This window comes from Rhinatrema bivittatum, chromosome 5 (assembly GCF_901001135.1).
Source record: "Rhinatrema bivittatum chromosome 5, aRhiBiv1.1, whole genome shotgun sequence".
Taxonomy (NCBI): domain Eukaryota; kingdom Metazoa; phylum Chordata; class Amphibia; order Gymnophiona; family Rhinatrematidae; genus Rhinatrema; species Rhinatrema bivittatum.
The window spans coordinates 262,298,426-262,318,733 of record NC_042619.1 but is presented as its reverse complement, the minus strand read 5'-3'; the positions used below and the strand labels follow the sequence as shown (position 1 = coordinate 262,318,733).

Here is a 20,308-nt window from a genome sequence, read left to right as displayed (position 1 = left end):
AGTTTGTTGTTTTAATGCACAAAGCCTTCCTTCAGTGCAGGGATGCTCCTATGGATATTCCGGTCCCCCCTCCTCCGAAGTTGATCTGTTTATCAACGTTGCAAGGGGGGTCCCCCCTCCAAGGATCTTCTCATCCTCTCGGTGATAGTCCTGGTCCCTCCAAGGATCCTTCAGGAACACCTCGAACTCCGGCGGGGTGTCCGGGGGGGGACCCTGCGGGAGACCCGTCAGGGGAGGACTCCACCTTGACCACCCAGGTGGAGGGAGATGTTCCAAGGATTCTTCGTATCTTTCAATCAGAAGAATTAGAGGACCTGATTCCTCATATTTTGTCGGAAATGGACATCGCCCCCCCCCCCCCCCCCGGAACCGGTCGCACCACAGCCAAATGTCAGGAAGGGAGATCCTCTTCTAGCGGGCCTAAGGCCTCTGGCCAAGGCTTTTCCCACTCATCCTTCTTTTCTTCAACTCATTTCCTGGGAGTGGGATACTCCTGAGGCGACCCTCAGAGTTAGTAGAGCAATGGACAAGCTCTACCCACTTCCACAGGATTTTCTGGACATCCTCAAGGTCCCGGCTGTGGATTCGGCAGTATCGGCGGTGACCAAACACACCACCATACCGGTCACTGGAGGTACGGCTCTGAAGGACACGCAGGACAGAAAGTTGGAAGTCTACCTTAAGAGGATTTTTGAGGTTTCCGCACTAGGTATGCGAGCGTCTATCTGTAGTGCTCTGGCACAGAGAGCAGGTCTTCGCTGGGTACAGCAGCTGCTCACTTCACAGGACGTACCAGAAGCTGGAGGCTGTAATGGCATACGGGGCAGATGCCTTTTATGATCTTCTCCGAGTTCTCGCCCGCTCCATGGTAGCGGCAGTTTCAGCCCGCCGCCTACTCTGGCTGCGAAACTGGTCGGCTGACGCATCTTCTAAAACTCGCCTGGGATCCCTACCCTTCAAGGGTAAGTTTCTTTTTGGGGAAGACTTGGATCAGATCATTAAATCTCTGAATGAGAACTCAGTGCATAAGCTTCCGGAAGACCGTCCACGATCCTCGAGGTTTTCCCCGCTTCCTCTAGGTATCGATACAGGAATCAGCGGAAGACACGAAACACGCGTCAACAAGCTCCTCGGAACCCGTCCTCTCGTTCAGGTTCTTGGAACCGGCCCTTTCGAGGGCGCCGTCCCGGTAGGGAGGGACAGGGACGGGATTCTTTTAATTCGTCCTCCAACAAGACAAACCAATGATGCCAGACGGACCCACGATCCGGTTCCCCGGCTGGGGGGTCGGATCACTCTCTTTTACGGCGAGTGGGTCCAAATTACGTCTGACCAGTGGGTCCTGGATATTCTAAAGCACGGCTACGTATTGGACTTTGTCCATCCTCCCAGAGACAGATTCCTTTTCTCTCCTTGCGGATCCCGCTTCAAGCAAGAGGCAGTCTCTCACACTCTCGACCGGCTTTCTGCGCTGGGAGCGATAGCGCCGGTCCCTCCCTCCGAATTGGGTCGGGGTCATTACTCCATCTATTTTGTGGTTCCAAAGAAGGAAGGTACTTTTCGCCCCATCCTGGACCTCAAGATGGTAAACAGGTCCCTTCGGGTGCCTCGTTTTTGCATGGAAACTCTTCGATCAGTACTAGCAGCGGTACATCGAGGAGAATTTCTAGCTTCCTTGGATCTCACCGAGGCCTACTTGCATATTCCTATTCACAGGGATCATCAGCGGTACCTACGGTTCAAGATCATGGGTCGCCATTTTCAGTTCCATGCCTTACCTTTCGGTCTGGCAACGGCGCCACGAGTCTTCACAAAGATCATGGTAGTGGTGGCAGCGGTGTTGCGCCGGGAGGGCGTCCTGGTGCACCCCTACCTGGACGACTGGCTTATACGAGCAAAGTCCTGGGACCAGGGTTGCCGAGCGGTCAACAGAGTCCTTCGGATGCTCCGGTCGCTCGGGTGGATTGTCAATTTTGCCAAGAGTCACCTGGTTCCTTCCCAGTCCCTGGATTTTCTGGGAGCACATTTCGACACGAAAGAGGGAATGGTGTTCCTCAAGAAGGAAAGGGCTCAGTCCCTTCGCGATCAGGTCCTGCGATTCTCGAATCTCCAGGGACCCACGGCGTGGGATTATCTCCAGCTCCTAGGCACCATGGCCTCCACTATCGATCTCGTCCCGTGGGCCTTTGCTCACCTACGACCTCTTCAGAGGGCTCTGCTCTCCAGATGGAAACCGGCATCACGGGATTACCAGATGGTCCTCCCGGTTCCGATAACTACCGGCAACAGTCTTCAGTGGTGGCTAGAACCCCGAAACCTAGCTCAGGGATTCTCTCTGGAGATACCGGAGTGGATAGTGGTCACCACGGATGCCAGTCTTTCAGGTTGGGGAGCGGTATGTCAGGAGAGTTCTCTTCAAGGCCGATGGACGGCGGAACAGGCTCGGTGGCCCATCAACCGATTGGAGACCAGAGCGGTACGCCTGGCTTTAAAAGGTTTTCTTCCTCGGCTGCACCACAGAGCGGTCAGGATCCTTTCCGACAATGCGACCACGGTCTCCTACATCAACAGACAGGGGGGCACGCGAAGTCTCCAAGTCTCCTTGGAAGCGGACAAATTAATGCACTGGGCGGAACGGCACCTACTGCGTCTGGCAGCCTCCCACATTGCAGGGGTAGACAATATACAGGCAGACTTCCTAAGTCGTCAACACCTGGATCCCGGAGAGTGGGAGCTCTCGGGGGAGGGTATGAATTTGATAGTCTCCCGATGGGGGCGTCCCCACCTGGATCTCATGGCCACAGCAAGCAATACAAAGGCTCCGCGTTTCTTCAGCCGCAGAAGAGAACGCGGCGCGGAGGGAATCGATGCTCTAGTCCTGCCGTGGCCTCGGCAAGTCCTACTTTATGTCTTTCCACCGTGGCCTCTGGTGGGGAAAGTGGTTCGAAGGATAGAGAATCACCACGGCCCAGTGATCCTCGTGGCGCCAGAGTGGCCTCGTCGACCGTGGTTCGCGGATCTTCTTCTGACCATGGAAGGCCCTCTACGTCTCAGTCACATTTCACGACTGCTCCGGCAGGGCCCCATATTTTTGGAAGGGGCCGATCGATTTTGTCTAGCGGCCTGGCTTTTGAGAGACGCAAGCTGAGGAGCAGGGGCTACCAGGAGGAGGTCATTTCGACTCTACTGCTAGCTCGTAAAAGGTCTACTTCAGTAACCTACGTCCGAGTTTGGAAGGTCTTCGAGACTTGGTGTGGGTCTCACGACATTCAGCCCACCAACGTGTTGGTGCCGCAGATTCTCTCGTTCCTACAGGAGGGACTTGACCTGGGTCTCGCTTACAACTCGGTTCGAGTACAGGTAGCAGCGTTAGGCGCCCTCTTGCATAGTGGAGAGGGGTTGCGTCTCTCCTCCCATCCTGATGTTGGTCGTTTCCTTAAAGGAGTACGGCACTTGAAGCCTCCGTTACGTCCTCCTTGTCCGTCCTGGAATCTGAACTTAGTCCTGCGAGCACTTAGCGGTTCACCTTTTGAGCCCTTGCAAGTTTCCTCTCTTAAGGACCTGACTTTTAAGACTATCTTCTTGGTAGCAATCAGTTCGGTGCGACGCATTTCGGAACTGCAGGCGCTATCCTGTCGAGATCCGTATCTCCGTTTCACGGACGAGGGAGTGTCCCTACGCACGGTTCCTTCTTTTCTTCCCAAGGTGGTTTCGGCTTTTCACCTTAGTCAGTAGAGTTACCTTCTTTTAAATCCAGCGAACCTAGGGATTTGCGTAGATTGGATGTGAAGAGATGCCTATTGCGTTATTTGGAAGCTACAAATGAGTTCCGTCACTCCGACCATCTCTTCGTTCTCTGGTCGGGTCCCAGAAAGGGACACATGGCATCCAAGACTTCTATCGCTCGCTGGTTGAAGGGGACTATTGCATCGGCGTATATTGGGGCTGGTAAACAACCCCCTCTGGGGGTTAAGGCCCATTCCATTCGCGCGCAAGCGGCGTCCTGGGCAGACACTAGCTCCGTTTCAGTTCAGGAGATTTGTAGAGCGGCGACGTGGAAGTCGCTACATACTTTTGCGAGACACTATCGTCTGGATGTTTCTGCATCGCCAGACGGTTCTTTTGGAGATCGAGTCATTCGAGCAGGGCTATCCACGGCCCGCCCATAGGAGGGAAGCTTGGGTACATCCCATCGTCTGGAATGATCCTGGTATGTACAGGGAAAAGAAAATTATTCCTTACCTGCTAATTTTCGTTCCTGTAATACCATGGATCATTCCAGACACCCTCCCGTTATTTGGGGGTCTTTTGATTAGGATGGCCTACCTCTGCTCGTTTTCCTCTCCTGATATTTCTGCTCTCCCTGGCACCAGGGTTGTTTTTCTTTGTTCAGTTTTTCTGTGTTAGCAAGTTTTTCTGTTGAGGTTCTCATTCTGGTTCTCTAACAGTTTATTTTACTTCAGTGCAGTTACTTGATCCCTCTCTTCCTCTTGGGCTTGGCTTTGCTAGGCTAGATACTGGGGATGATGACGAGGGTGATGAGGTAATATAGCACCTCCCCTCAGAAATCTGTTCTGACTCCATCTGCTGGACAGGGGACTTAACCCATCGTCTGGAATGATCCATGGTATTACAGGAACGAAAATTAGCAGGTAAGGAATAATTTTCTTATTGGTCAGATGAAGAAGCAAGTGCATTTTCTATAGGGATACTTAGTGGTCAACTAGTTAGCAGCACTAGAAAAAGATTATGTGAATTTCATAAAAAGTTACAGCAGTATTTAACCATGGCGGAAGCAGGGTGGTATTTGGGGGAAAAAACTAGAAGTTTTGTACAAGGGCTTAATGGTAAGGAAAAACCATACTTGATGGGTCACTGAGTGACAAGCTGTGCAAAGGAGGATAAACTGAAACCCTCACACTTCCTCCCTAACAAGAAATAGTTGCATGTGTGCATAATGCAAAGAAATCTTCTGATACATTTTTGATCAGGATAAAGATTTGAAGATAGGGTTCAAGATAGTAGTAAAGCAAAAACACTCAGTCTTATGTGATATTTCCCACAGATTGAGCAGCACTTACCTTCTCCCCCAGCTGAAGTGAAAACTCCTGTCTGGTTTCAAGTTGGAGATCTAGTCTGGTCCAAAGTGGGATCATTTCCTTGGTGGCCGTGTATGGTGTCCTGTGATCCACAGCTTCAGGTGCATAGTAGGATTAACACAAGAGGTAAGAAAAAACATCCAGTTTCAGTAACTTGACTTGAAAGAGAACCCAGAATGTAAATGGATTGTCTAAAGAGGTTCTTCACCAAATGGACATTTTTAAGCCTCTTTGGTTGGTATGTATCACCTATGCAAGGGGGCTGCCTATGTTGGAAAAGTCCAAAGTGTCCTTTTCCAACATGTAAACTCTTCTGTGTAACTATTGCATGTAGATATTAGACTGGTCTGATGGTCTAGTGGTAATACAATGCACTACCATGATGTAGAAGTTGAATAGATCTCATTTTGGAAACTAAACTTTTCTCTATCAGGCTGGCAGGAGTTGGAAATACTACAATAGTAGCCCACAGGAAATGGGGTAGCAGAGTGGAGAAATGCCAATGGTTGCATAATGACGACAACTGTGCTTGGTATTGAGTGACATAATGATATCAGCAGTGATTGTCTGTTTTAAAATTAAATGTTAATGTGCATATAGGGGTAGATTTTCAAAACTAGTGCATGCGCGTCCATGTGTGCGCACTACCCGGTGCGCACACATGGGACCCCCAATTTTATAACCTGCTCGCGCAGGTGCACGCATATTACAAAATTGGGGGTTGGCGCATCCTGTGTGCGCCGAGGCCCACAGCCTTCCTCAGTTTCCTCCCAATCCGGAGCGGACTGGGAGGGAACTTCCCAACCCCCTACACTATCCTCCCTTCCTCTTCCCCTAACCTATCCCCCCCCACTCCCCCCCCCAAAATCTTTGTTTTACTTTTTGCGCCTGCCGGCACCCTGCCAGCACACAATCCCCCGGCACAGCCTTTGGTATATGTGGGTTGTGTTTTTGTTTGATTTAGGTATCACCTGCATTGGTAGTTTTTTTGTCAAGAGTATCAGCAGCAGGCATAAGCGCCAGACGCTGGGCATGGCTCAAGTCTTCTGACCTACGCCAGGAAGTCCAAGAAAGACTGGCAGATCTTCCATGTACAGGGGATAATTTATTTGGCGACAAAATTCAGGAAACAGTGGCGCAACTAAAAGATCATCATGACACCTTGCGTCAACTGTCCTCTTTCCCCTCAGACTTCACATCTACTGCCAAGAGGTCTTTTAGACGGGATCCTAGGATGTTTTCCTATAAGCCATGCAGGTATTATCCACCTCCATCCCGTACTCGGCAACCAAGACCTCCCCAAACAAGCCAGCCTCGACAGCCCAGGGCCCCAAAATCCCAACCAGCTCCGCAGACTGGTCCAGCATTGGGGTTTTGACTCCTTTCTAGACAGCAGAAGTCAACCCCCGCCTGCCATACCCATTCCTGTGGGAGGCCACTTGTGCCATTTTGCCAACATATGGCATACAATCACTACAGACCAATGGGTCTTGTCTGTGGTCAAACAGGGTTACCATCTAAACTTCCTCACCCTACCATCGAACACTTCACCATGTCCGGCGTGGGGTCTAGTTGACCGCTCTCCGCTTCTCGAGGCAGAGCTCTCAACCCTTCTGCAGTCCAACGCTGTGGAACCGGTACCTCGACTGCAGTGGGGTCAAGGGTTCTACTCTCGGTATTTTCTAATTCCAAAAAAGTCAGGCGGCATTCATCCTATATTGGACTTATGCGCCCTAAACAAACATCTTCGTAAAGAAAAGTTCAGAATGGTAACCCTGGGCACCATGATCCCTCTCCAACAACGGGGAGATTGGCTCTGCTCTCTAGATCTTGAGGAGGTTTATGCACACATTGCCATATACCCTCCTCATTGAAAATGCCTTAGATTTATAGTCGGCCACAATAATTTTCAATTCTGAGTGCTTCCATTCGGTCTGGCATCAGCACCTCGGGTATTTACCAAATGCCTCGCAGTAGTCACAGCTCACGTACGACAAAACAACATCCACGTCTATCCGTATCTAGATGATTGGCTCCTCAGACGTCCATCCCAGAAGGTAGTGCTTCACTCCCTCCATTTTACCATCAGCCTGCTACAGTCCTTGGGGTTTCTAATAAACTATCCCAAGTCACATCTGACTCCATCACGTACCCTCTCGTTCATCGGGGCAGATACAAATACAGTCCACGTCAAAGCCTTTATCCCAAAGGACCGGGCACGCATGCTATCAACCTTAGCCAAGGCAGTGCAGATTCGCTGAACCACTACAGCTTATCTGTTAACCTTACTAGGTCACATGGCGTCCACAGTTCATGTAACTCCAATGGCGTAACTAGCCATGAGAGTAACACAATGGACTTTAAAGTCCCAGTGGTCCCAATCAACTCAACACGTCCCACATTGTCCACATCACCAACCAGCTTAGTTTCTCCCTGGCTTGGTGGATACAGGTGTCCAATCTTCGAATAGGACTACCCATCCAACCTCCACCTCAAATTACTCTAACACAGGGGTCGGGAACCCATGGCTCGCGAGCCAGATATGGCTCTTTTGAGGGCTGCATCTGGCTCGCAGACAAGTGTCGCCATACTTCGCGGTTCCCCGCTGACCCAGCTGCTCCCCGGTCCTCCGCCGCCCGGGCTTAAAATGCTGTCAGCCCGGGCGGAACGCGGCAGGACAGCTGGAGTCAGCGGCACCGGTGTGCTCTCTTCTCCCCCCCCGCGGCCCGGAAGAGGAAGTGGAGAGCATCGGGTGCCTGCGCGGGAAGAAGAGACCACACTAGCGTGGTCTCTTCTTCCGCGCAGGCAGCCGATGCTCACCACTTCCTCTTCCGGGCTGCGGGGGGAGGAGAAGAGAGCACGCCGACTGGAGTCATCCGGGTGCCTGCGCGGGAGTCATCGGGTGTCAGCCGGGTGCCAGCGCTGGAGTCATCGGGTGCCTGCGCGGGTCTTCCCGCGCAGGCACCCGATGCTCTCCACTTCCTCTTCCGGGCCGCGGGAAGAAGAGAGCACGCCGGTGCTCTCTTCTTCCCGCGGCCCGGAAGAGGAAGTGGAGAGCATCGGGTGCCTGCGCGGGAAGACCCGCGCAGGCACGCTAGTGTCAGACGGGAAGAAGACTGCAGCGCGGCTCGGAGGAAAATGAAAATCTTCAACCGCGGCCGATGGGACTCCGCCTTCGCCTCCGCGAGGGCTGAAAATGAAGGAGGTTAGCGTTGGGAGGTGGCTGCTGCTGCCGCGAGTTCCCGGGGGGGGAAGGGGGAGAGAGAGAGTGAATGAATGAGCGAGCAAGCATGTGTGTTTGAGATCCTGTGTGTGTGAGTGAGAGATTGCATGTATGTGAATGATTGAGAGCCTGTATATGTGAAAGAGAGTATGTCTGTGATTGAGATCCTGCCTGTGAGAGAGAGAGCATGAATGTAAGTTTACCATTGGGAACCTGTATGTGTAAGTTTGTAATTGAAAACCTGTTTGTTTGAAAGAGTATGTGTGTATGATTGAGATCCTTTGTGTGTGAGAGAGATCATGTGTATGTATGATTAAGAGCCTGTGTGTATAAGTAAGAGAGAGATCATGTGTGTCTGTGTCTGATTGACAGCTGGTTTAGGTGATGGAGCATGTGAGTATGTGATTGAGAGCCTGTGTTTAAATGAGAGAGAGAGACCATGTGTGTATGTGTGTGATTGAGAGCTGATTTAGGTGAGGGAGCATGTGAGTATGTGATTGAGAGCCTGTGTGTAAATGAGAGAAAGAGAGGACATGTTTGTAAGCATGTGAATGAGAGTCTGTGTGTGAGAGAAAAAGACAGCATGTATATTTATGTGATTGAAAGCCTGTGTGTGTGTAAGCGTGAAAAGATAGACAGCATGTGTGTAAATGTGTAATTAAGAGCCTATATAAGTGAGAGAGAAAAAACATTTGTATATGTGAGTGACTGAGAGAGGAGAAAGTTCCAAGCAAACCACCCCACCTCCTGCTAATTCAGAACAATCTCAGGACACCTGGATATCAAACGTTCCCAGGTATGCAGAGCAAAAAATTTTTTGTATCCTTATTATTTTTCATTACTGGATCTTTGTGTCTGCTATTTTGAAATATTTTGTTGGTATCTGGAAATGTTTTATATGAGTTTTTAATTATTGGATATTCCACTCATCAGCTGTTTCGAAATATGTTCTTTTTGTTAGTACAGTTTTACTGCTGATGATTTTATATTTCTTGATTTGTTTTATAAGGATGTGTGATGTTTCTTTTTTCCTTTGTTACACTGCATACAGAGACTCTGGCTTGTTGCAGTTTTCAATTCAGTTTTTGTCTGCATGCTTCTTGTTGTGCGTTTTGGTCTCTTTATTCTATGTTAGGTGAGGGACAGCACGTGATTCAGGTGAGGTTTTCTGCTGGCGTGTAGTTTCTGTGTAGGACTCTATAGCAGCCTGACTTGGTCCGTTTTCCTAATAGGAGATGTATTGGTGTCTTAAGGCCTGGTGTAATATTTTCAGAGACTTATTGTACTTTAAAAGTGTGATCTTACATAAAATGCACACATTTACTTGTATTTAGTTTTAAACATATTGTATGGCTCTCATGGAATTACATTTTAAAATATGTGGCGTTTATGGCTCTCTCAGCCAAAAAGGTTCCTGACCCCTGCTCTAACAGATGTATCTAACCTGAGTTGGGGAGCCCATGTCAACAACCTGCAAACCCAGGGAACCTGGACCACACAGGAAGCAAAGCACCAGATAACTTTTCTGGAGCTCTGGGCAATTCGATATGCCCTCTTCACTTTTCGGGATTGCATATCCAACAAGGTAATACTAATTCAAATGGACAACCAGGTAGCAATGTGGTACCTCAACAAGCAAGGGGGCACAGGCTCTTACCTGCTATGCCAGGAGGTGGCGCAGATCTGGGCCTGGGATCTCTCCCATTCCATGCTACTGAGAGCGAACTACCTGGCAGGCGTGGCCAATGTGATGGCGGACAACCTCAGCCGGACCTTTCATCCCCACAATGGTCCCTAAATCCCACTGTAGCAAACCAAATCTTTCACCAATGGGACCGCCCACACATAGACCTCTTCGTGTCAATTCACAACCGCAAAGTGGACAATTTCTGCTCTCTACACCGAAGCCACAACACACTGCCACGAGATGCCTTCACCCACTCGTGGTTAACGGGTCTCCTATATGCTTACCCTACTCTTCCACTCATCAGCAAGACTTTCGTGAAGTTACGGCAGGTCAGGGGCAGAATGAACCTCATAGCCCCTCACTAGCCATGTCAGGCTTGGTTTCCCATCCTACGCAACCTCTCAGTCCAGCAGCCAATTTGCCTGGGCACAGATCCAACTCTGATAACACAGAACAACGGGCTGTTAAATCATCCGAACTTTCACTCCCTGTCTCTAACAGCTTGGATGTTGAAAGGTTAATACTACAATCCCTTAACCTTTCTGACAATGTGTCCCAGGTCCTCGTAGCTTCACGAAAGCCTTCTACTAGGAGATCTTATCATTCCAAATGGAAAAGATTCTCCTCATGGTGCACCACAAAAGAAATAGATCCCTTTTCCTGCCCCACAACAAGGTTCCTGGACTATCTCTGGCACCTCTCTGAGTCTGGCCTACAAACTTCCTCCATCAGAGTGCATGTCAGCACCATAGCCACTTACCACAAAGGTGTAGGAGATGCCCCGATCTTGGCGCAACCCCTTGTAGGCCACTTTATGAGAGGCTTGCTACAGCTGAAGCCTCCATTGCGTCCTCCGGTTCCAGCATGGGACCTTAATGTTGTGCTAGCACGGCTCATGCGACCTCCGTTCGAGCCCCTGCATTCCTGCGAGCTTCGACATCTCACTTGGAAAGTGATCTTTCTAGTTGCTGTAACATCAGCTCGCAGAGTCAGTGAGCTACAGGCGCTGGTAACATACCCACCATATACCAAATTTCTTCATGATCGTGTGGTACTCCACACTCACCCTAAATTCCTACCAAAGGTAGTCTCTGATTTCCACTTAAATCAGACCATAATACTTCCAACCTTTTTTCCAAGGCCTCACTCACAACCAGGTGAGTGGGCTCTGCATTCTTTGGACTGTAAACGTGTGCTTGCCTTCTATTTAGACTGCACTACAGCCCACAGGAAATCCACCCGACTGTTTGTCTCCCTCGATAAAAACAAATTAGGAGTTCCAGTGGGCAAGCAGACCCTATCCACCTGGCTGGCGGACTGCATTTCTTTCTGCTATCAGCAAGAAGGCCTTCCACTACAGGAACGCATAAAAGTGCATTCAGTAAGGGCTAAGAACATAAGAAAATGCCATACTGGGTCAGACCAAGGGTCTATCAAGCCCAGCATCCTGTTTCCAACAGTGGCCAATCCAGGCCATAAGAACCTGCAAGTATCCAAAAACTAAGTCTATTCCATGTTACCATTGCTAATGGCAGTGGCTATTCTCTAAGTGAACTTAATAGCAGGTAATGGATTTCTCCTCCAAGAACTTATCCAATCCTTTTTTATGTTTAAACAGTTTATTAATTTTTCATCATACATCATACATACAAATATCTGGGGGATGGTGTGTTCTGCTACCGCTCCCAGCTAGTACTGAAAACAACATAACAGTTCAAACGCTGCTTTCCCTCCCCCAACCCTTCTCCCCTCCCCCCCATCTTCCCCCTCCCCACCCCTAGAGTCATTGCTGAATAAAGTGTCCAGTCCTCCATGATATCTACTCGCCACAGTTTGCCAATGACATTCAGTGCCAGATGATATGAAGCAAAAGAATACAAATGATGAAAAGTCACGTGTTCAGAATCTGACTCCGGGCTTGATGTGGGAGAGTTTGAATATATGGTTCCCAGATTTCCAAAAATCTCTTCCGCCTCCGAGGGCGTCCCTGAGATGAAAGGGATTCCATGTGCATCATCGTAAAGAAGAGATTTCTCCACACCCAAAAAGAGGGTGGATCCACCTCTCGCCACCGCATTAATATAACCTTTTTCCCAACTAAACTAGCTTTTTGGAGAAAAAGACGGGTGCCCGGATCTCGAATCCGCACTGCGGGTATATAACCAAACAACAACCAAGTGGGAGCAATTGGGATGGAGATCCCCAAAATTCCCGCCAGGTACCTGGCAATGTGAGTCCAGAACCTCAGAATAAATGGGCAGGACCAAAAAACGTGTGCCAAGGTACCAACAATACCCAGGCATCTGAGACAACATGCTGATACTGCAATGCGTTATTGGAATGCCCGCTGCGGGGAAATATATGCTCTCCCCAAAAATTTATATTGCAGCTCTCGGTAGTAGCTATTACTCGAGATCCTGGACACCCCCCATAACAAATAAGTATCATAAAGGCCGTCACTGTGAAATCACCATCCTCAGTCCAGCGAGTGGCCATAGTCTCAAATATATCGTTTCGACTCTCTTTGCATAAGTATCTGTAATAAAAAGATATAGAAGGTGCCCTTTTTCCTGATAAATGCAATGCCTCATCAAGTTTCTGAAATGTTCGGTGCTGCAGGAAGGCTGATGGGAGGGATTTCAAATAGTGATCGATTTGTAAGTAAGGAAAGGCTGCCGTTCCCCCCACTTCATAGAGTTCACAAAAATCAGCCCAAGAAAGCAGACGTCCATCCGTATGGTAGAAGTGACCCAAATGTGTAATTCCCAGAGTCTACCACACCCGTAATACCCGCGTTTGGGATCCCGGTGGAAAATCAGGGTTCCCAACTACTGACAATAAATATGCGCATATACGGGGAAGTTGCAATCTCTTGGTTAGAACAGTCCAGGCTTGCCTTATCGGACAAATATTTACAGATTGAGCAAAAACAAATGGCAGCCTGGTCTGCTCTGCTTGCATAGCATAGGTGAGGGCTATAGGGGCCGCCATCGCCTTATCTGCTTCTAAATGAGTATACGTTGCATCCCCCAGAATCCAGTCACGAAGGATTCGCATATTGCTAGCTAAAGTGTATAATTGCATGTCTGGCACGCCCAAACCACCGTCTCCCCACCTCCTCTGCAACCATGCAAGAGGCAGCCTCGCCTTTCCACCCTTCCAAAGAAAGCGCAGATTTCACTCCAACGACAACCTGTCTGAGCGCTTAATCTGTAGAGGTAAATTCTGAAGAATGTAGAGCCACTTTGGTAGCACCACCATTTTATAAAGATGAACCCTCCCACTCAGGGAGATAGGAAGGGACCCCCAGCGGTGCAACATATCCTGCGTTTGCTGAAGAAGCGGGGGTATATTCAATGAATACACCCGAGCAGGATTCGCCGAGAGATTAATCCCCAGATAACGAATCTTGTGGGTGGCCCACTGCAACGGGAAGGAACCTTGCCAACCTTCACATATCGTATCGGGATAGGCTAGCGCCATTGACTTTCCCCAGTTCAGCCGAAAACCCGAAAATTCCCCAAAAGAGCCCATCTTGTCCAAGAGAATAGTTAGTGATGCATGGGGGTCTGTGATATACACTAGGAGATCATCCGCAAATGCTGCGCATTTAAATATCATATTCTGAAATCGAACACCCCTAATGCCAGACATCCTCTGTATAGCCAAGAGAAGTGGCTCCAACTGCAAAACAAACAATAAAGGGGAAAGGGGACATCCCTGGCGTGTGCCCCGCAAGATGAAAAAAGGAGACGATCGCTCTCCATTTACTAGCAAGGATGCCTGAGGAGCCATATAGAGCAGCTGTATTGACTGTAGGAAAAATCCTTCAAATCCCATATGCCGTAAAAGAAAAAATAGATAGGGCCACTCAACCCTGTCAAACGCTTTCTCCGCGTCAAAACTTATGGTGAGGGATGGAGTGTGTGTGTATTGACATATTTCTAACGCAGTGAGTACCCGACGAATGTTAGAAAGCACATATCGTTTCCGTACGAAGCCCACCTGATGTTCCCCCACCAAGGTAGGCAGTACCCATGCCAGACGGTCAGCTAAGATTTTAGCCAGTAGTTTCTGATCATAATTTAACAAAGAAATTGGCCGATACGATTCCACCATCTGTGTGTCCTTCCCCGGCTTGGGGATAAGCGTAATATGAGCATTATTCATCTGGGGGGGATAGCAGCTCTTTGCAATAAGATCTACAAAAAACGCCCTCAACGGGTCACAAACCTTGTCTACCACACACCAATAAAATTCTGCTGTAAATCCATCTGGGCCAGGTGCTTTCAAACGTTTAGAATGCAAAATCCCCCATCTGATTTCAGCCTCTGTTATAGGGGCGTTTAAAGCCTGCTGCTGTTCCAAGGTAAGCGACTGTATAGGCAAAGATTCACAAAACCGGACGCATTTCTCCTCAGACCAATCTCCTGCGCTATATAGCTTCTCGTAATAATCTCGAAAAAGACGTAGTATAGTCTGAGTGTGTGTTTCAACCTGACCCGTCTCATTCCGCAAGCCGGCCACGAATCGGGCCCCCCGGGAGGAGTGAATCAAGTGAGTCATCAATTTCCCTGCCTTGTTACCATACTGATATAATTGAAATTGGTAATAAAGTATACTTTTTTTCGCTCGAGAATGTAACACAGTATTCAGGGTACATTGTATGGAATGATATTGATCCCGCAAGGGGCCAGTATTATGCCGCAGAAGCTGACGCTTCACGCGGCACATCTGATCGGTGAGTTATATGATTTGTGCATTTATAGTTTTCCGCCTATGCGCTAATTAGGAAATGATATCCCCCCTTAATACTGCCTTAGCTGTGTACCAAAACAAAGAGGGGTTGTCTTTATGTTCCTGATTGAGAGTGGCATAATCCGACCACCTTTCTAATAGATATTTCTGAAACGCCTGGTCTTCAGCCAAATAATACGGAAATCGCCATGTCCTATTTCCAACACCGAGTGGCGCTAGTTGTAGGTCCAACCACACAGGGGCATGATCTGAAATAACAGTGTTCTCAATACCCGCCTCACTCACCATATGGAACACTTGGCCACTAATCAACATGCGCTCTGGATAGATGGGTAAACTCTCTGACCCCTGGGTGAAGCATGCGCCAGGCATCAACCAATTGCAGTGTGGATTCCAGAAGCTTGGGCCCCTTCCCCATCCCGGGCTCTCGATGGCCAGGTTGTGAGGCATCTACCTGAGGGTCCCTAACAGTATTGAAATCCCCCCCCCACTATGATGATATCAGCTAAATAAGGGAGTAAGTGTCTATAAATCGTCTGAAAATATTGAGCATTGTAAGTATTTGGCGCATAGAGATTACAGAAAACAATCTTTCTGTGATACAGTTCAGTAACAACAATGATAAAACGTCCCTCTGGGTCCTTTACCTCCCTACAGATTTGGATCGGCAAATTTTTATGAAACAATATCGCCACTCCGGCCGAGTGGGAAGTTGCCGAGGCATATACAACCCTTCCCACCCATTGTTTACGTAATTTTAAATGTTCACTATCTGAAAGGTGTGTTTCCTGCAAAAAACCCACTGCTGCACCCTTCCTACTTAAATGGGTTAAGATTTTGGTATGCTTAACTGGTGAGTGTACTCCACATACATTCCAAGAGACTATGCGCGTGAGGTTACTAGAGACATATGTTAAACCCAACTATACCGAGCTGATTCTTTATCAATAAGCAAGTCTGAACCCTCCCAGCTGGAGTCCATACCTGAAGTAACGAACAGCAATATACATGAATATGATTAGATATCATCATGGAGGCATTGGACCACATCAAAATCCACATAATAAGAATCCCACCCCCCCCCCGTTCCCCTTGTTTCCCCCCCCCCCCCCCACCTCCCCCTGTGCTCCCCAACCCCATTGAACGAAGTCCCCATATCGTCCCTTTATTTCCCAGTGTACTAAGTTAAGAGAGATCATGCAGCCTCACCCCTACGGTTAGTGGGCTCTTACCCCCCCCCCCCCACCCTCCCGCCCCCTACCCTATCCCCACCCCACCCCCACCCCCCAGTTTGCTCTGAAGACTTATCTTAAACATTTGACCATATATTAAAGGAAACTTCTCTATCCACTAGGGATATTCTCCCGATTAATATAGCTTTATGAACAATTACACAGCCACAAACGCCAACAACGTTCAGAAAGTTATGAACCGGAGAACAATGATTTTTCGGAGGCCCAAAACTAAATAAATAAAAAGAAAGGATATAATAAAAAGGCCTCAAAGTCCAATTCTCCTCCATTCTTGTAGTTAATAGAGTACTTGAATAATTATAAAAAAACTCCATGCAAAAATACTCTTGGTACAAGTGGCCTCCGGACTGATGCCTGCAAAAGAAACAATAATAATAAAAAAACAGGGTAACCCGAACAAGGTTGCCACATGTCCGACACAATCCCTGCAGTCATCTTGGACTTCCCCCGCACATCTATAAGCAGGAAGGCCCGTTTATTCCGTAAGGATGACGACTACTGGGGTCCGCACAGCATTGGCAGGTTAGAAGTCAAGCCGAGTTCGGGCATATTTGTAATCCGCATTGCTTGAAATGTTCTGGGCTCTTTAAGAAGTTTTAGTACCCCGCGCCTTATAATCCTCCACAAAAGCCCGCGCTGACTCCGGGGTTTCGAACCATTTAACCCCCTCGGTGGTCGCCACCCTCAACCGGGCCGGATAAATAAGGGTGGCCCTGAGGCCCAGGTTAATGAATTGTGAGCAGTGCGGGGCCATTGCGCATCTCCACTGGGATACACCCGCTGAGAAATCCTGGAATAATATCTTTTGTCCATCAAAATTTAGGCTACGACCTCCCCGAAGTGCATGAAGAATGTCGATTTTATGGGCGTAGTTCAACAATTTTGCAATAACCGGCCTCGGGCGCATGTTATCAGATTGCCTCTGGCCTAGCCGGTGAGCACGTTCCACCCTCAACGGGCCGTTGCTAGTCGAGATGTTTAGCTGCTCAGACAGCCATTTTTCCAATAGCGCCGGCAAGTCTGGATCTTTGACCGATTCGGGAAGGCCGATCAGACGGATGTTCGAATGGCGAGATCTGTTCTCCAGGTCTTCAATCCGCTGGGCCTGCTGTATCATGGAAGCCTGAAGTGCGTCTATGTCCTTCCTCGCCGCCACGAGGTCGTCCTGCACCTCCAACACTCTGGACTCTATTTCCACAAACCGAGGTTCGTACCCACTTAAAGATTGCTTTAATTCCGCCAGCTGCTCGGCTATTGCTTTGAGCTCTGGTCCGATCGCTGCAGTCACCGCCGTCTTTATTTGTTCGATATCAGTCCCCGTTGCCTGTTGGCCTAGTTGCGGTCGATCCGGGGACGATGGCGGTTCTGACCCTCGGGGCTTCTCTCGGTCTTTCTCCTTATCCTTCCGAATAATTCTAGTCGCCATTCTGCAATAAGTTTTAAGATCCTCACATAATAGCAGTTTTCGGGAGAGAAGAAACTATTCGCCAAAATTGTTATCAGGTGGGGGATGGGCTCGGATTGGGGAGCGAGACCCGGAGCTAAGGTTCCCACATCCGCCTTCCCCGCTGGCTCACGTGATCTCCCCAATCCTTTTTTAAACACAGCTATACTAACTGCACTAACCACATCCTCTGGCAACAAATTCCAGAGTTTAATTGTGCATTGAGTAAAAAAGAACTTTCTCTGATTAGTTTTAAATGTGCCCAGTGCTAACTTCATGGAGTGCCCCCCTATGAGCTCCCTCCACATATTTGCAACTCATTATTGTCTCGACAAGGCTGGCAGGCAAGATTTCATCTTTGGCCAGTCTGTCCTACGTAATTTGTTTCCAGTTTAATAACCCAACTTCCTTCCTACGACCCACTGTGAAATTCAGGCTGCCCTCCTACCCAAAACCAACCCAGTTGTTGTGCCTGTTGCACATCATTGGGTGTTTTTTGGCTCATCCTTTCAGGGCATCCTGTAGCTTGCTTATCACCCACATGTGAGGACTACCATCCTGCTTGTCCTGGGAGAAAGCAGAGTTGCTTACCTATAATAGGTGTTCTCCCAGGACAGCAGGATGTTAGTCCTCACGAAACCCGTCCGCTACCTCACGAAGTTGGATTCGTTTACGTTTTATTATTTTATTTTTCGCTTGTATTTTTGCTACAAACAAGACTGAAGGAGGACCCCTTCTGGATGCAGGGTTGGTGGTGTGCTGGGCATGCTCAGTGTGCCAGTCAAAGTTCTAGAAACTTTGACAAAAGTGTTCTGTGATTGGGCTCCATTCTGATGATGTCACCAACATGTGAGGACTAACATCCTGCTGTCCTGGGAGAACACCTGTTACAGGTTAAGCAACTCGGCTTTCCCGTACTTGCGGTTAGTTCCCGGCGGCCTACCACCTCGGTGCCCGATAGTCACTGACCGCACGCCTGCCATTTTGCGGCATGGCGACCGGGTTTAGGAAATGCCCCGAGAGTCACAACCTGGAATCTGTATTCAGAAGAGCTTGAGTGGGAGTGAGGTTCACTGGCCCCTTTGAGACCAATGTGAGCCAATCCGACACCTGCTACCACACATATTGGATTTTGGGACAGGTCCACCAAAGATGAAAAAATGTTCCTTTAGTATTGCATAACTTCCAGCAGGAATTTGAGGATCCTGGAACCATATGATGTAGTTTTTCTGGAGTGATGTACTAGCGAAAAAACAGTTTATATCCATTCTCTATATGATTAGCAGATACCAGTCCTTTCGCCAGCTGTGTATATATCTGTTCTCACAGGACAAGCAGGATGGAGGTCCTCACACATGGGTGACATCATCAGGATGGAGCCCAATCACGGAACACTTTTGTCAAAGTTTCTAGAATTTTGCCTGGCACCTACTGGGCTTGCCCAGCATGGTACTAACCCTGCAACCAGCAGAGGTCCCCCTTCAGTCTCTTTTTTTCCGCACAGCAGTAGCCATGCGGGTTAAGGAGCTCTCTAGAGATTCCTGAAGGAATTTTTCTCATAGAACTTCTTTCAAAATTTTCAAAAAATTTTACCTCATAGGGGTCCCCCTATCGATTCCGTACTCCGCGGTCAAAAGGTAAGGCTTTACCCTTGTTTGTGGTCAATTTCCGTCGAGTTTTCCCTTCGGGGCCTACCGGCCATCGACTGCACCATGGCTAAATTTTTGTCGAGGCCATGGCGTCAGGTTTTCGTCTGTGTCCCGACTGTCCTCGGACAATGTCCATCACAGACCCACATAGTGTTTGTGTACTATGTTTGGGGTCCGACCATGATACCCTAACTTCCACCAAATGTACCCAAATGATGCCGAAGGGCCGTAAGGCCCGCTCAGAGAAGATGGAGTTTCTTTTTCTTGTCAAAACTCCCGACTTCATCCACCGCTTCGACATCGTCTGAGCCGGTGCCATCAACCTCTCGCCAGCAGCGGGACACCGGTGCTGCCCGACCGGCATCGACTACTCCGAAGGTGTCGACTTCTTACTCATCGCCTCAGGAAAAGGACCATGGAGAACATCGTGAAAAACGTCGACACCGGCATCGGAAGGCTCAGTCCGCTCTCCAGGCAAGCCCTCTGTACTCGGCATCGACAGAGCCACCAACAAAGAATCCCGTCCAGAGAAGGCCCCATCCTCCTCTGCGACCGGGTCACCGAGGCATTCCACACCTTTATCGGCGCAGGGAGCCGCGACTCCACTTTTACCGGTGGACCCTCTGGCTATGCCACTAATGCCTCCCACTCCGGAACTGGGGTTACAGGCCCCAGGCTTCCGCGAGGAATTGGATCAGATGATCCAAGAGGCCATCGGTAAGACACTTCAGGGCTTCCATCCTTCATCGGCGCCATCACCGATGCCAGCCCCAGTCACTGACCCGATACCCACGGTGCTTGTACCGCTTCTAGGCAAACTGGATGTGCTGATTGGTGCCCTTCCACCGGTGGAACCGAGAATACCGGTATGTCCACCGCCTTCCACGCCGATACCTTTGTCATCAGAGGATGAAGATACACCAATACCCATACCGCCGTCTGGGATCTTGCCACCGACTCATCCGTCGATGTCACCGGTTCCATCGGTACCACATCATCCTCCATCGGTGCCACCATCGATGCCATCGGTGCCTCCTCCAGTACCATTGATGTCTAGGTCTGATCCTTCAGGACTGATGCCATTTCTTCCCTCTAATGATCCTATGGGAGCTGGGGATCAGCCTTACAATCCTTGGACCAATGACTCTTCCCAGGATTCTGATGATCTGCCTTCAGAGCCCTCTCCCCCAGAGGA

At 49.1% G+C, this 20,308-nt stretch overlaps 1 protein-coding gene across 6 annotated transcripts in view; it reads left to right on the top strand.

Annotated features, from left to right (window-relative positions):
* The window catches only part of NSD3 (nuclear receptor binding SET domain protein 3), a 502,906-nt gene that overhangs the window by 160,172 nt on the left and 322,426 nt on the right, over window positions 1–20,308 (top strand). For all 6 annotated transcript variants that reach the window (XM_029603933.1, XM_029603930.1, XM_029603931.1 and 3 more), the window contains one exon: window positions 5,066–5,225. In XM_029603933.1, coding sequence (XP_029459793.1) covers window positions 5,066–5,225 — 160 coding nt within the window. The remainder of the gene's footprint in view (window positions 1–5,065; window positions 5,226–20,308) is intronic.